At 48.3% G+C, this 12,585-nt stretch overlaps 2 protein-coding genes across 5 annotated transcripts in view; both read right to left on the bottom strand.

Moving 5' to 3' along the window:
* CYFIP2 (cytoplasmic FMR1 interacting protein 2) overlaps positions 1 to 1,406 on the bottom strand; it is a 104,376-nt gene extending 102,970 nt beyond the window's left edge. Inside the window, exon 1 of one of the 4 annotated variants that reach the window (XM_028527237.1) lies at positions 1,138 to 1,406. The gene's annotated coding sequence lies outside the window, so the exon portion shown is untranslated. Of the gene's footprint in view, positions 1 to 600; positions 686 to 729; positions 848 to 1,137 lie in introns of those variants that run through there. The other 3 variants (XM_028527236.2, XM_028527239.2, XM_036013709.1) reach the window with 3 other exon arrangements.
* A 6,952-nt stretch (positions 1,407 to 8,358) lies between these two features.
* The window catches only part of ITK (IL2 inducible T cell kinase), a 56,436-nt gene continuing 52,209 nt past the window's right edge, over positions 8,359 to 12,585 (bottom strand). Inside the window, exon 17 of the mRNA XM_028528071.2 lies at positions 8,359 to 11,035. Within this exon, the coding sequence (XP_028383872.1) occupies positions 10,964 to 11,035 (72 nt within the window). The 3' untranslated portion in view covers positions 8,359 to 10,963. The remainder of the gene's footprint in view (positions 11,036 to 12,585) is intronic.

The following is a 12,585-nucleotide window of genomic DNA, read 5'->3' as shown; positions in this document are numbered from 1 at the left end:
TCCTGCCCACAGGACTGGCCCCATCTCCCTGCTCATTCCACACGGGCACAAGCAACCAGGAGCCAGCCGGAAAATATCCTCGCTCCCTTCCGGGCCTGGCTGAAAGGGGAGCTGATGGTTACTAGCCCTTGGTGTTTCTGCTGTGCGGAGGAAACTCTAATTCAAAGTCAGATTCCCTGGGCTGAGGAGGGCACCCGGGCAGCCTGTGTCCTTCCCCGCCCGGATCCGTGTTCAGAGAGGAATACTCTTATCAGATCATGCTTCCCGCCCCCACCCCCCAGAAGAGCGCACCCTCTTCTCTGGCTTTTCACATAGACGGTGTGTACCCATCCAGGGGGAGGGCTGTTCTGAAAAGTTGAAGCCACAGCAGACAGGTAGGCAGGTTCCTGAGTGTTCAGAGCTCAAGGAAACCCAACCTTTTGCCCCAGGAGCCAGCCCACTCATCCTCTTCCCCCACCTCCTCCCCGCCCCCAGCCAGCCGGGAGGTAGAGCGCAGCCAGCGTAGGCCTGGAGGCTTCAAAGCGGGTCAAACGATACTCCTCTCTCTTTAAAACCCCCACCCGCAAACAGCGCCGCGTCGCCCCCTCGCCCCACCCAGCTCAGGTTCACCGCAGGGCTCTGGGCGCCCGAGGCAGCTGCCAGGCGGGCCCAGGCGGCTCTCGCTGGCCCTGGGGGAGGAGATGGTGGACGCGGCGGCAGAGGCGGAGGCTGGCGCTCCGCACGCACTACCTGGGCGCGGGTATGTCGCCGTCACCAGGCTCGCGGCCGCTGCAGGTGTCTCAGGGGTTAGGGATTAGAGCTGCTTCCCCTCCGGCCCGCAGCTCCGGCCCCGGCAGTGCACCTGCTGCAGCTACCGCCGCGCCCAGGCCCCTCCGCGTGCCCGCGCCTCCCCGCAGGGGGTCCGCGTTGCGGAGCCCCTGGCAGGCCGCACGGGCAAGGAGATCGCGCGGGGGCTGGGGCCCAGCCTCCAAGGCCTCCGTGGGCCCTCAGGCCGAGCTAGCCGGGGCGCTGCGCCGAGCGCCCCCCGCAGGCCGGGAGAAGGGGCACCGGCCCCTCGCGCATCCTTACAGTCACATCGCCGTGTCCAGCAGCATCCCGGTCCCCTCGACGGCCCGAAGGCCTGAGAAAGCCGCTTACCTGGGTCTGCCGCAGGTCCAGGGGAGCGGCCCGAAGATACCGCCGAGCCCCGCGCCGGGGCGCAGGATGCTCTGCCTTGCACCGCGCAGCCTGCCGCGGGCTCCGCCCCGCCCTCGGCCCCGCCCTCCTTTCGCCGAGTCTCCTCCTCTGTCTCGGTGCCCGGCCCCTTAGCCGGCGCGGCTGTCACACAAAGAGGAGGAAATGGCTGCGGCGAGGGGCTCCGGGTGTGCCCCGCTACGCGGCCGGTGCATCCCAGACCTGCAACTCTCTCTTCCGCCCCAGGACAGCCAGCCGCCCTGCTCTGGGGGCGGAGAAGACGGGGACGACTCGTCCCCAGTCTCCCATGCCTAGAACCACGCCTGCAGCAGTGGCAGGACAGAAGCTTTGGGCTCCATTGGGATCTGATATTATTTCCAAGTGCTTATTTATCTACCTAATATTTATTGAGCACCTACTTTTTCCAAGCAGCGTGCCAGGAGCTGGGTATGCACTGGTGTACAAAAGACGGGGTCCCTGACCTTTTGAGCTTATCATCACCTAAGAGAGACAGAGCATACGTGAATTAACCTAGCACATGTCCAATTATTGCTAGGAGAAGTTCTGTGAAGGAAGGGAACAGGGTGAAGTGAGGGGAAAAAACTCTGGGGCTTGGGAAGAGGGCCTTTTTGAATCTGGTCCCTAATGCTGCTCCCCTGTTAAGAGTAACTTCTGGCATTCCTTTCAGTTCCTTAAAGCCACATCCCTGAAGCTACCATCTCTTAAGCAGGACCGGCCTGAGCTTCATTCAGGAAGAACTGCCTCGTGGACAACAAGGAAAAGGTATGGTGACATGAAGAGGTATTGATAATTCCTGGCCGAACCTGGGAAGGAACTGAGGACAGGCACCTTTCTCTTCAAGGCTTCCTCTGTCACTTAGGGCTCGCCAAAGTCATGGCTCTCATTGACACCCATGCAGCCTGGTGGGCCTGCAGACCAGGCTGAAGGCAGACCACGTTACATTCTAAGGTTGCAGTAAGTCACTTCTTTACTCTGCTCCTGAGAGGACACCAAAGGTAGGACGAGCCCTAGCTACCTCATAGGGTCAATAATTGGAAAGCATTTGAGGCAATATAAGGTGTATGCAGATTTAAGGGAAGTGTTTGCCTAGAGCCCGCAAAGGTATACTTAATCACTCCGCTCTTCCTATCAGGGGCTATTTATGGCTATTTATAGAGGGGCGAGGTTACTCAAGTCCCAGAGAAGGGCTTGGCAGTGTTTCTCCTCTCTGAGCTCTCACCATTGCCTAAGCACTCAGAAATCCTCCTCCTCTGTGGTTGGATGGTACCTCACTCTAATTTAAATTGCTATTTTTAGCAATGTATATGTATTCATACACACGCGTTTCTGTCCCTGATGCCATGTGAGAAAGCAGTGTGGGTGTCTGGGAAGGATGGCTTTCAAAATGGAACTGAGGTTTCTTTCTTTAAAAAATTTTATTTTTTCATTTCCTACTGTGATCCTTGGGATTGTGAGTGTCAGTGATTACAAATGCGCAACAATGAGAGAATGGGCTTTCATTCCGAAGGGAGTTTAGTTGTGAATGGTGTAGATTTCTGGAAGACATTCTTTTTCCCTGTTGTTCCTTCTCCGTCTTGTCACCGTTTAAGAACAAGTCGCTTAAAAGCAAAGGAGACTATTACATATCTGTTTGGTTCGATCTTAGGGAGAAATCATTTTCTGACCCCTGAATGTTATTTACTTGCAAGGGGAACCAGCAGGGTCTTGTTGTAACCACTGTGTTGGAAATTCAGAGGCTTGCCTGTTTGTCCTCGTTTTGCAATTGAGTGTTCTTAGGCAAGTCACTCCACCTCCCTGTTCCCCCCTTCTACAGCGTGAAGCAGGTTGGATACACTCCAAAGTCCTTCTGAATGTGGAAAATCGCTTGAGTTAACACAAAGGACGTGCCTTGGCCATGCTTTGAGCACTTCACTATCTTCCTGCACTCTCAGCTTGGAGCCCAAACTCCTCCCCATGGGGGGGAGGGGCTTCGGGACTGATCTGTGCTCTCTCCCATGAACAAGCTCACTGTGCTTCAGTGAAGGGAGTCGCTTAGTTCCCCAAACTTGCTGTGTTCTCTCTTGTGACCTTTGCACGAGCTGGGCTTTTTGTGCTTGGAATGACCTGTCCTCCTTTCCTACCCCCTTGCACTCTTTTCCCCATATTGCTGCCCAACTTCTATCCATCCTTCTGGCATGTACGTAGATGTCACTTGGTCCAAGATCCCTCCATGTCTGGGGTAGGTTAAGGTTAGCTATCTCTAGGCCCCCGGGCTTCTGTCGTACTGCTTGTTATGCTGAGTTGTGATTGTGGATGCACTGACCTGCATTCCATCAGCAGAACATTAAACCTAAGAGAAGGGATGAGCCCATCTTGCTTGCCATTCTGCCCTCAGAGACTAGTTAGTGCAGAACAGGAGATCAGTAAAAGTGGGTTGAATGAATAATCAGAACTGAAATCTTAGCTTATATGTTGCCGGTGAAATTCATAGCCATCTTTCCACTGCGTTCAGATTTCCTTCACGTGCAACCCGTCGGCACCATCAGCCATGAGAGGACCGCAGCGATCGGGCAAGAGTTGCTTTGCCCCTTGCAAAGCTATGTCCCACGCATTGTGTTTTTGTGTGTGGCAGTATTGCTATGTTTTTAGAAAACGCTCAAGTTGCTTAGGACACCTAGGTTTCCATTTAAAATCCATTGGCAGACCCTACGTCATGGAAACCAACGATGGAGTATCTGTAATGGGCACAAGAATTGGTTTCAGAGGGAGAAATAAAAAATACTGATATTAGTAACAATAGCTAACGCGTACCAAGTGCATTGCCTCATTTAATATTCACAGTTCTCCTATGAGAAAAACATAATTATTAGCCCCAGTTTATAATTGAAGAAACTAAGGCAGGTTAAATAAGTTGTCCAGGTAGCGAAACCAAAACTCATGCTTTTAACCAAAATCGTCCACAGCCTCATTTCCCCCTTGCCAACTGAAACCATGTATTCATTAACATGCCATCTTATTCCAGCCCTCAGCAAGTGCACATTGATGTTTCCCCCCGCCAAATAAATGAAGAATCTTTAAAAAAACTATGCCACCTTTTTCCAAAAACATGTTTAATGCAAGTTACTGAGGTGCATTGATTTAAAATGTTTTTCATAAGTAATAAATTTTAAAAGAAAGAGGAAAAGGTTTTGAGATGGAGAGAAAATGTGAATAATACCAAAAAAAAATCTCCATATTGCTTCAGAAGGCTGACACATCTGGTCCATGTAGTTAGCAGGAAAAGAGAAACTTAATGTTCAGTTACACAATTTACATTGTCCATTAGATCAAACCTGATCTTTTGCTCAAAATGTCCTCAGTTTATAAAGGAAAGAACTGGGACCCAGAAAGGGGAAGGGTTGCTCAAGGTCAGCTGGCCCCAGACCCTGGTCTTCCCATAGGAAACTGTGTTGCCCATTTTCTTCACTGAATCTGAAATAATGTATCAAAGAATATATTTAAAACTAAAATTTTTCAGCCTCTATGATAAGTACTATATATGACTGGGCTCATTTCATCCTTACAAAACCCTTAGAAGTCACCCTATTATTTTATAGATGAAATAAATATTTTAAGGTATTGCTTTCACATATTGAGTGTGTGTTTTTAAACTTTATTTTTCCACTGCAGTTGACATTCGCTGTTATTTTGTATCAGTTTCGGGTGTATGGCATAGTGGTTAGACAATCGGCACCATGGTTAGAGTGGTCCCCCGGCACCATGCATGGTTATTACAATATTGGTGACTATATTCCCTATGCTGTACATTACATCTGTGACTATTTTGTAACTGCCAATCTTTACTTCTTTTTTAAATATATTTTATTGATTATGCTATTACAGTTGTCCCATTTCCCCTCTTCACGCCCTTCCACCCTATACACCCTCTCCCACCCAGTTCCCCTAATCTTTACTTCTTAATCCCTTCACTTTTCAACCCAGCCCCTGCCCCTCACATCCCCTCCCCTCTGGCACCCATCAGTCTGTTCTCTTCTTCATCTATGGGTCTCTTTCTTCATAGATAAAATATGGAGGGATGTTTTGCTGTTGACACATTGCAGCTCCACCCCGGGCCGTTTGGAAATGCACTCCTTCCCTTCTCTGCTGTCTTGCCCTCACTTTGCTCATTTCTCACAATCTCTAGAGAACTGGCCTCCCTTGAAGGTCAGCTCTTTTACACATAACTGATACCGAAGAACATTTCATTGTTAGTTCAACAAATACTGTTTACAATAGTTGTGGGTAAGAACTGATAAGGAGGATCTGAGAGTATTCCAAATGGATCTGGAATGGCAAAGCATAGCGGAGGTGAAACGGGGCAGGTGCTGCTGCATTCTCAGGCTAGCTTTAGGCGGCCCTCGAGACCACCCCACTATTCGGAGGTGGCTGTGAGAGTGGAATTGGGGAACTGACGGGTTGATGTCTCTTGTTCCTCCAGACCATCTGGCTCTCCTCCTCCTGCTGCCCTCCCTGGGGACTGACCTCTGTGGGCCACCCTTCCAGGGTCTGCTTGTCATCTGGCTTCCCATTGGTTGGGTTAACAAGAAGCCTCAGCAGTTGATGGGGGCGGGGCGAGAAAAGCGGGGCCAGCATATTTGTTCTTCTGCTTCCTCCTTGAGATGCTGCTGTGGGCTTCCTCTGTCCCCCACCAAAGGTCCTCTTCTCTAAAGGCAACCTTCTCCAGTGACCCCCGCTTCCACACTTAAATGACCACTGCCCCGGCTGCCTGTCCAGGCCTGGGGGTAGTAATTGACCGTTGGCTGTTCTTTTCCTCTGTGCCACTTCCTGTGGTTCTCCTAAATCTGACCCTGACCCACACTATTTTCACAGAGTCCTTCTGTAAATAAGCCCTGTGGGAACTATCTTGACTTGAGTATGACGTGTTTGGTCCCTAACTGACATCTTAATCTTCTCATGCAGCTAACACAGTGCCAAGTGATAGCACGTGGACAGTGACTACTTATGAAATAAAGGAAGGATCTCGATAACTCTTTCGAACAGCATCTGTGTGATTCTGTTATTTCCCATGTCAACTACACACCATGACATGGGGAAGTCATTTACACACACACACACACACACACACACACACACACATACACTGCTGCCACCTAGGGGTGGCTCTGGGGAGCAGACACCTCCTTCAAAGCCACTGCAAATGAACACACACTCTAACTGAAAATATGTGCTTTCATGCAAATGCAGCTCCAACTCCAACCCTGTCTTCCTGATCATCAGACCGCCTTCCTAAGCCCCTCTAGCTAGGGAACCCACAGCTCCCTCCGCACGTGCGCGCGCACACATGCTCCCCATCTTGCCGAACGGAATGTGTTCTGCCTCTTCCTCAGAGCGGTGACCTCAGAGTGATGGAAGATTCCAGGGAGAGTGAAGTCTGCAGGATAAGTGCCCTGGGAAGCACATCTGTTCATCTAACCCCATATAGAAGTTTCCTGTCTGGGTCATTTGCCAGCGGGAGTCGGGCCCGGAGGTGAGCTCCGCAGAGGACGGCGTGGAAGCTGCAGGCTCTCTCACCTGTGCCTCGGGGTCGTCTGGGTCCCGAACTGGCTCCTGCAGCGGACCTGGGCATTTGGTGAACTGAACGGTATAAGGAGAGCTCAACACCGCCACCCCCCCACCCAAATAATACCCCAGCTTGTCTTTCCTTGAGATTCTGAGAGGGAGGGGAACATCTATTCATTTCTGTCCATCTATGACCTAAGACTGAATTATAACTTCTGCGTCTCACCCACAGAGCAGGCGACAGTGAATGAGAGTGAACAATCATCTGGTACTAAGAGCAGGGGGGAAATCATATCAAAATTGGTTTCTCTTCCACCGGTTTGCGTCTTTCAGATCCACTCAGCATGCTGTTGACAGAATACATTTTTATTCTTTCTTGTTTAAAAAAAAATTTTATCCTCACCTGGGACATATTTTTATTGCTTTTATAGAGAGAGAAAAGAAAGGAGAGAGAGACAATACAGAGACATTAATGTGAGAGAGAAACAACCACTTGGTAAGTGTCCCAATCAGGGATCGAACCTGCAACCTGGGCATGTGCCCTGACTGGGAATCCAACCCAAGACCTTTCAGTCTGCAGGAAAGTGCTCCAACCAACTGAGCCACACGAGCCCAAACCAGAATAGATTTTTTAACACAAATTTGGCCTTATCTCCTTGCTCAATGACATCTTTTCCATCTATAGGTAGAATTCTGTTTTTTTTGTAACATGGTCCTTGCCTAGACTTATAGCCTCTTTCAATTTGCCTGCCCCTTCTATCGCCCCCACCCACCCTCTCGGAGACCACACACACCCCCTCGTGTCCCACCAATGGTAAGCTGGTAACAGCTTTCCAACACACTCCGTTTCCTCTAGTCCCCTACCTGAAAAGTATTTCTCTTATTTCTTTTTAAAAAATATTTTATTTATTTATTTTTAGAGAGGGAAGGGAGGGAGGGAGGGAGAGAGAGAGAAAGAGAGAGAGAGAGAGAAACATCAATGTGCGGTTGCTGGGGGTTATGGCCTACAACCCAGGAATGTACCCTGGCTGGGAATTGAACCTGGGACACTTTGGTTCCCAGCCCGCGCTCAATCCACTGAGCTACGCCAGCCAGGACTGTATTTCTCTTATTTCTGCCCACTTGCTTACCTTAAATAAAAACCATATTCACCTTCAAAGCTGAGTCAGACATTATTTCCTCGAGGACAGTGCTTCCCAGACTTCCATGTGTGTAGGATCCTGAGACCCTGTTAAAATGTAGAATCTTATCCAGTGGGTCTCAGGGTGAAGCTGTCTAATTTGCACATCTCACAGCCTGGTCTTGCTGCTGTTGCTGGGGCAGGGACCACGTTTTGAGTAGCAAGTGACATAACCTTCCCCTATTAAGAGGGAGATTTCCTCAATTTTTCTGAGCTCTTCTCTTCTTTGACCGTATTTCTGTTGTTGCTCTAATTGCTGTATTATATATAATCTCACTTATTTATGTGTCTCCTTTCCCAGTCATACCTGCAGTTTCTTAAAGGAAAAGACTCTGCCCCTTTTCATCCTTGTTTCTGCAGCGCTCAGCACAGGGTGTCATAGGAACCTAGGAAGCATTTGATGTTTACCTGTTGATTAAATGTTGAAGCACGCCTGTGGAATATGAAACCGTGTAACCATTTTTATGTAAGGAATATTTGTGGTTGACACTCCGACACGTAGGAAACCCAGGCCATACACACTATGGTTATTAAAATGGGCAGCTTTATTTGCTGGACCTAACCTTTAACTTTGTGTGCTTGATGAAGGGTAAGAGACATTCATAATGTTTTATTGTGAATGCTAGCAATGACTGTACACTAATAAATATCCCATCTATGCATACATAAATACATAGTCTCAAAAGGTACAAAAGGCAAAAACTATAAAATGCATTAAGAACCAAAACCTTGTTTAAGGGAATTCCCTGTGAATATGTGGCACCATTTCCAAAATGATTAAAACAACAACAACAACAAACAGGCCAGAAAGCCCATTTTGCAGGCTAGGACAACGGGAGCGAAACTGTCTACACAAGTTCAGCTAGGACCGCTATGAACCTGCACTTGAACAAGATAATGACATGCGAGGCGGGCCTCCTAAACCAGACTGCAGAAATCAGTCAACTCCGATGTTTTCCTTCTAGGCTGGATGTTCCAGAAATCATCTCTAATTACAGATGCCAAAAGAGAATGTACAAAATGCCAGCAAGTGCAGAGGGATGATTTTGGATAAGTTGAGTATAAGATCATCTTCTGAATGACGGAGTTTTATCTTGGGGCCTCCAGTTTCACAATAACTGTCGTTAAAAGTCATGCACCTGGGTCTCCAGCCGGTCAAAACATCACCTGGTTTAGAAAGAGCTGATTGCAGCACCACCCAAAAGTCCCTCCCCGAGTTTCATCTGGACACTGCAGGAAAACTAACGCTCTCTTACATCCGGGAATTCCCAGCCATACAAAGTGTCCAAGAAAACTGCAGCCAGCTCAAAGTTGGAAGAAAGAAACCCTTCTACATACTTCTGCAGGAGAATCTTTCCAGGCTGCTTTGAAGCCCACCTACATGGCTTCACGCGACGTGACTCTGCTAGGTTGAGTGAATCAAAGGGTTAATTAACAAAGTCCAATCTCATTACCTCTGACAAAGGGGAGGCTACAGCTGAGGAAAGAGAAGACCCTGCTCCAGGTGGGAGGACTCCAGTGCCAGCCGCAGTGGTCTGTGCAGGAGCAACATTACTTTCTGGTGGTGCTGTGTCGATGTCTTTATTGGCTTTCTCTGCCTTTTCCCTCTGCTGTGTTTATTTCCTCTGCCATCAGTTCCTTTTGTCCTTGGTAAAAGACCATGTTGAATAGGAATAAAGAAACTGTGCACTGGAGGCAGACATGCATGAGCAGAATCCTGGACTTAATTCCTAGCTCTGCCACTTTCGGCAGGTATCCTGGCTTTTGAAAGCCCCAGTTTTACAATATGTAAATGGGAATAGTAATACTAACTCACAAGGTTGGTGTGAACTTGGGATAAACTGCAGAGAAGTCTTGTAACTCAGGACACACTCACTTTGCCTATTGCAGAGCTCAATCAACAGTGGCCAACACTGTGCATCTGAGGACCACCCCACTTAGTGACGGGCTGTTTCCATCCAGATGGTTTGAACAAGAACAGACCCCTGGTTTCTCTCCCAGAATTTTGGGAGGCTGAAAGTCTCACCCTTAAAGCCGCAAATCTATATGGCTTAAACCAGCTTGAATTTCTTTGCACGACATCACTGCTCAACACAATGCTGCCCTCTGTTGTTGATGGGAGAAGGCAGAGAGGGGGCTGATTCCCCGAGGTGGGGGGTGGCGGGGGACATGATGATGGAGTCCTCAGCCAGAGTGTGTGTGCAGAAGCAACCATTTCCTCCTAGGATGCCTGCAGAAGCATTCTGTACAGAGGGGGAGGTGTAGTCACCTGCCTGGCTTGTACTGAAGGTGAGCATCAGCGTGATAACAACCTAACATCTTTCTCTGTACCACTTGGTTCCCTACCATCAGATGCCCCCTTTCTGCCCAGACACCAGATACCCAGGGCTCCAACTCTGGGGTTGGAACTGTTCACCCAAGTCCATAATGCTCCCTTCAAGGAGACAGGTGGCAGTGTGCTCTGCGTTAAGCCTCATCACGCTGCTTCTCAGGATATCCGGCCTCTGAGGTGAGCAGCTGCTCCTTCGTCTGCGGCCGGAAGCTGAGGCCAACAGCATCACAACGGAGGAGCTTACTCTTTCAGATCTTAATTAACTCACCGTCCTCCTTCATAGGGAGTCAGGCTCCTCGGCCTTCTTGCCCCATCCCCTGGGATTTTATGTTGCCAGGTCAAATGAAAAGTCCCTTGACCATTAACCTTAGACCCTTGTTTAAAATAACAATAAAAATAACAATCCAGGGCCCTACCCTGTCTCTCTCTCTGTAAGAAGTGCAAGAAATGTTGCCGGAAAGCTGTCAGATTGAGGTTTGTGCACCGCCCGAGATAAGAGGCTGGAGGGAGGATAGAGAGAGGCGTGGCCGCTGCTCTGGCCCTGCTCTCACTTCATTGGCTGAGCCTCGTGCCTGTGGCTGAGCACCAGCCTCCGTGGCAGCCCAGGGACCAGCAGTGCAGGCCAGCTGCCTCTGGGGAGTCCTGGGCTGGTGGCGGCTTTTAATGCTCTGTGGAGGGAGGATTTCTTCCCCTACTCAGGAACTGTTGCCGAGTCTCTGCTAAAGTCCCGATTCTGCAATTTCACCCAGCTGACTCAGAAGTCTGGAGAAAGGTGGCCGGTCTTCTGGTTTCTAGAGAGGGAAGAAAAGAACTCTGAGTTCCTTGTACTTGTGCGTCATAGCCAGTTCCAAAAGAACACTGGAATTCAATAGCAGTACCCTCTGCTGATTTTAAATATTAAACTATGGTGTTAGACCAGTTGGACCTCTAGATGCAATACAATGATTCTAGACACAGACCTTACACCCTTCACGAAAATTAACTCAAAAGGATCGTAGACCTAAATATAGGATGAAAAACTGATGAAATTTGAGAAGATAACATAAGAGAAAATCTGGGTGACTTTGGGTTTGTCAATGAGTTTTCCGATACAATATTAAAAGTATGATTCATGAAGGAAAAAAAATTGATGTTGAACTTTGTTATAATTAAAAACTTCCACCTGTACAAGGCACCGTTAAGAGAATGAAAAGATAAGCCATTGGCTGGGAGAAAATAAGTTTAAAACATATATCTAATAAAGGTCTTATATCCAAACTATACAAAGACCTCTTAGAACTTAAAAGCAAGAAAACAACCTGACTTAAAAATGGACAAAGAAGATAGCAAACGGCAAGTGAATATAATGAAAAGATGCTCAACATCATCTGTCATTAGGGAACTGCAAATGAAAACAAGATACCACTTGTTCTAGAGCTACCACTATCCACCTATCAGCATGGCTAAAACCCAGAACACTGACAACACCAAATGCCGGCGAGGACGTGGGGCAACAAGAGCTCTCCCTGCTGGTGAGATGCAAACTGGTACAACCACTTTGGAAGACAGTCTGGTAGTTTCTTACAAACCTACACATAGTGTTGTCATATGATCCAGTAATCACACTTCTAGATATTTACCCAGTTTGAGCTGAAACTTGTGTCCATACAAAAAACTGCACACAATGTGGGAGGCCACTCTGTGTGCCGTGGGCCCAGCTCCCACTGGGAGATGCACAGGACCCATGCCCACGGATAGGTTTTCCCGTGGGGAATCAGGCCTGCAATGTACTTAGGCCACTATGAGTCTTGCTTTTTGCTAAAACTCCCTCACCCTGAATTGAGGACATTTACTGCAAAGCAACTTCCTAAAATCCATGCTAAACCTTCCAAGGATGAGTGTAACCGGTTCAACTACTTTTGCCTTTTCATTTGTAAATATCCCTCTTCTGTGATGTGATTAGCAGCATCCTCTCCTTTGTTTTCTGTAAAAGGTAACCACCTAAAGTGAGCCTGTGCATAGTTAATGAGGACCTTCTTGTAATGTGCCCAGGAAGACAATAAAAGCTCATTGGAGCAAGGGCCAAGGCGTTTGCTCCCCTTGAGAGAAAAGCTATGCTGTCCTTTTCCTCCACAGGACTCAGTAGTCCGCGTGAATTTGTCTCATGATTCATCCATAATGACTCGGACCCCACAAGCCAGGGTCCGCATCAACACAAAAGTTTATAACAGTTTTATTCATGATTGCCAAAAACTGGAAGCCACCAGGGTGTCCTTCAGTAGGTACACGAGTAAACAAACTGGGGTGTATCCATACAATGGAATGTTATTCCGTGATAAAAAGAAATGAGCTATCAAGCCAC

The sequence above is a fragment of the Phyllostomus discolor genome, chromosome 13 (assembly GCF_004126475.2).
Source record: "Phyllostomus discolor isolate MPI-MPIP mPhyDis1 chromosome 13, mPhyDis1.pri.v3, whole genome shotgun sequence".
NCBI classification, from domain to species: domain Eukaryota; kingdom Metazoa; phylum Chordata; class Mammalia; order Chiroptera; family Phyllostomidae; genus Phyllostomus; species Phyllostomus discolor.
Note: the sequence above shows the minus strand (reverse complement) of the source record. Positions and strands in the feature narration are given on the sequence as shown.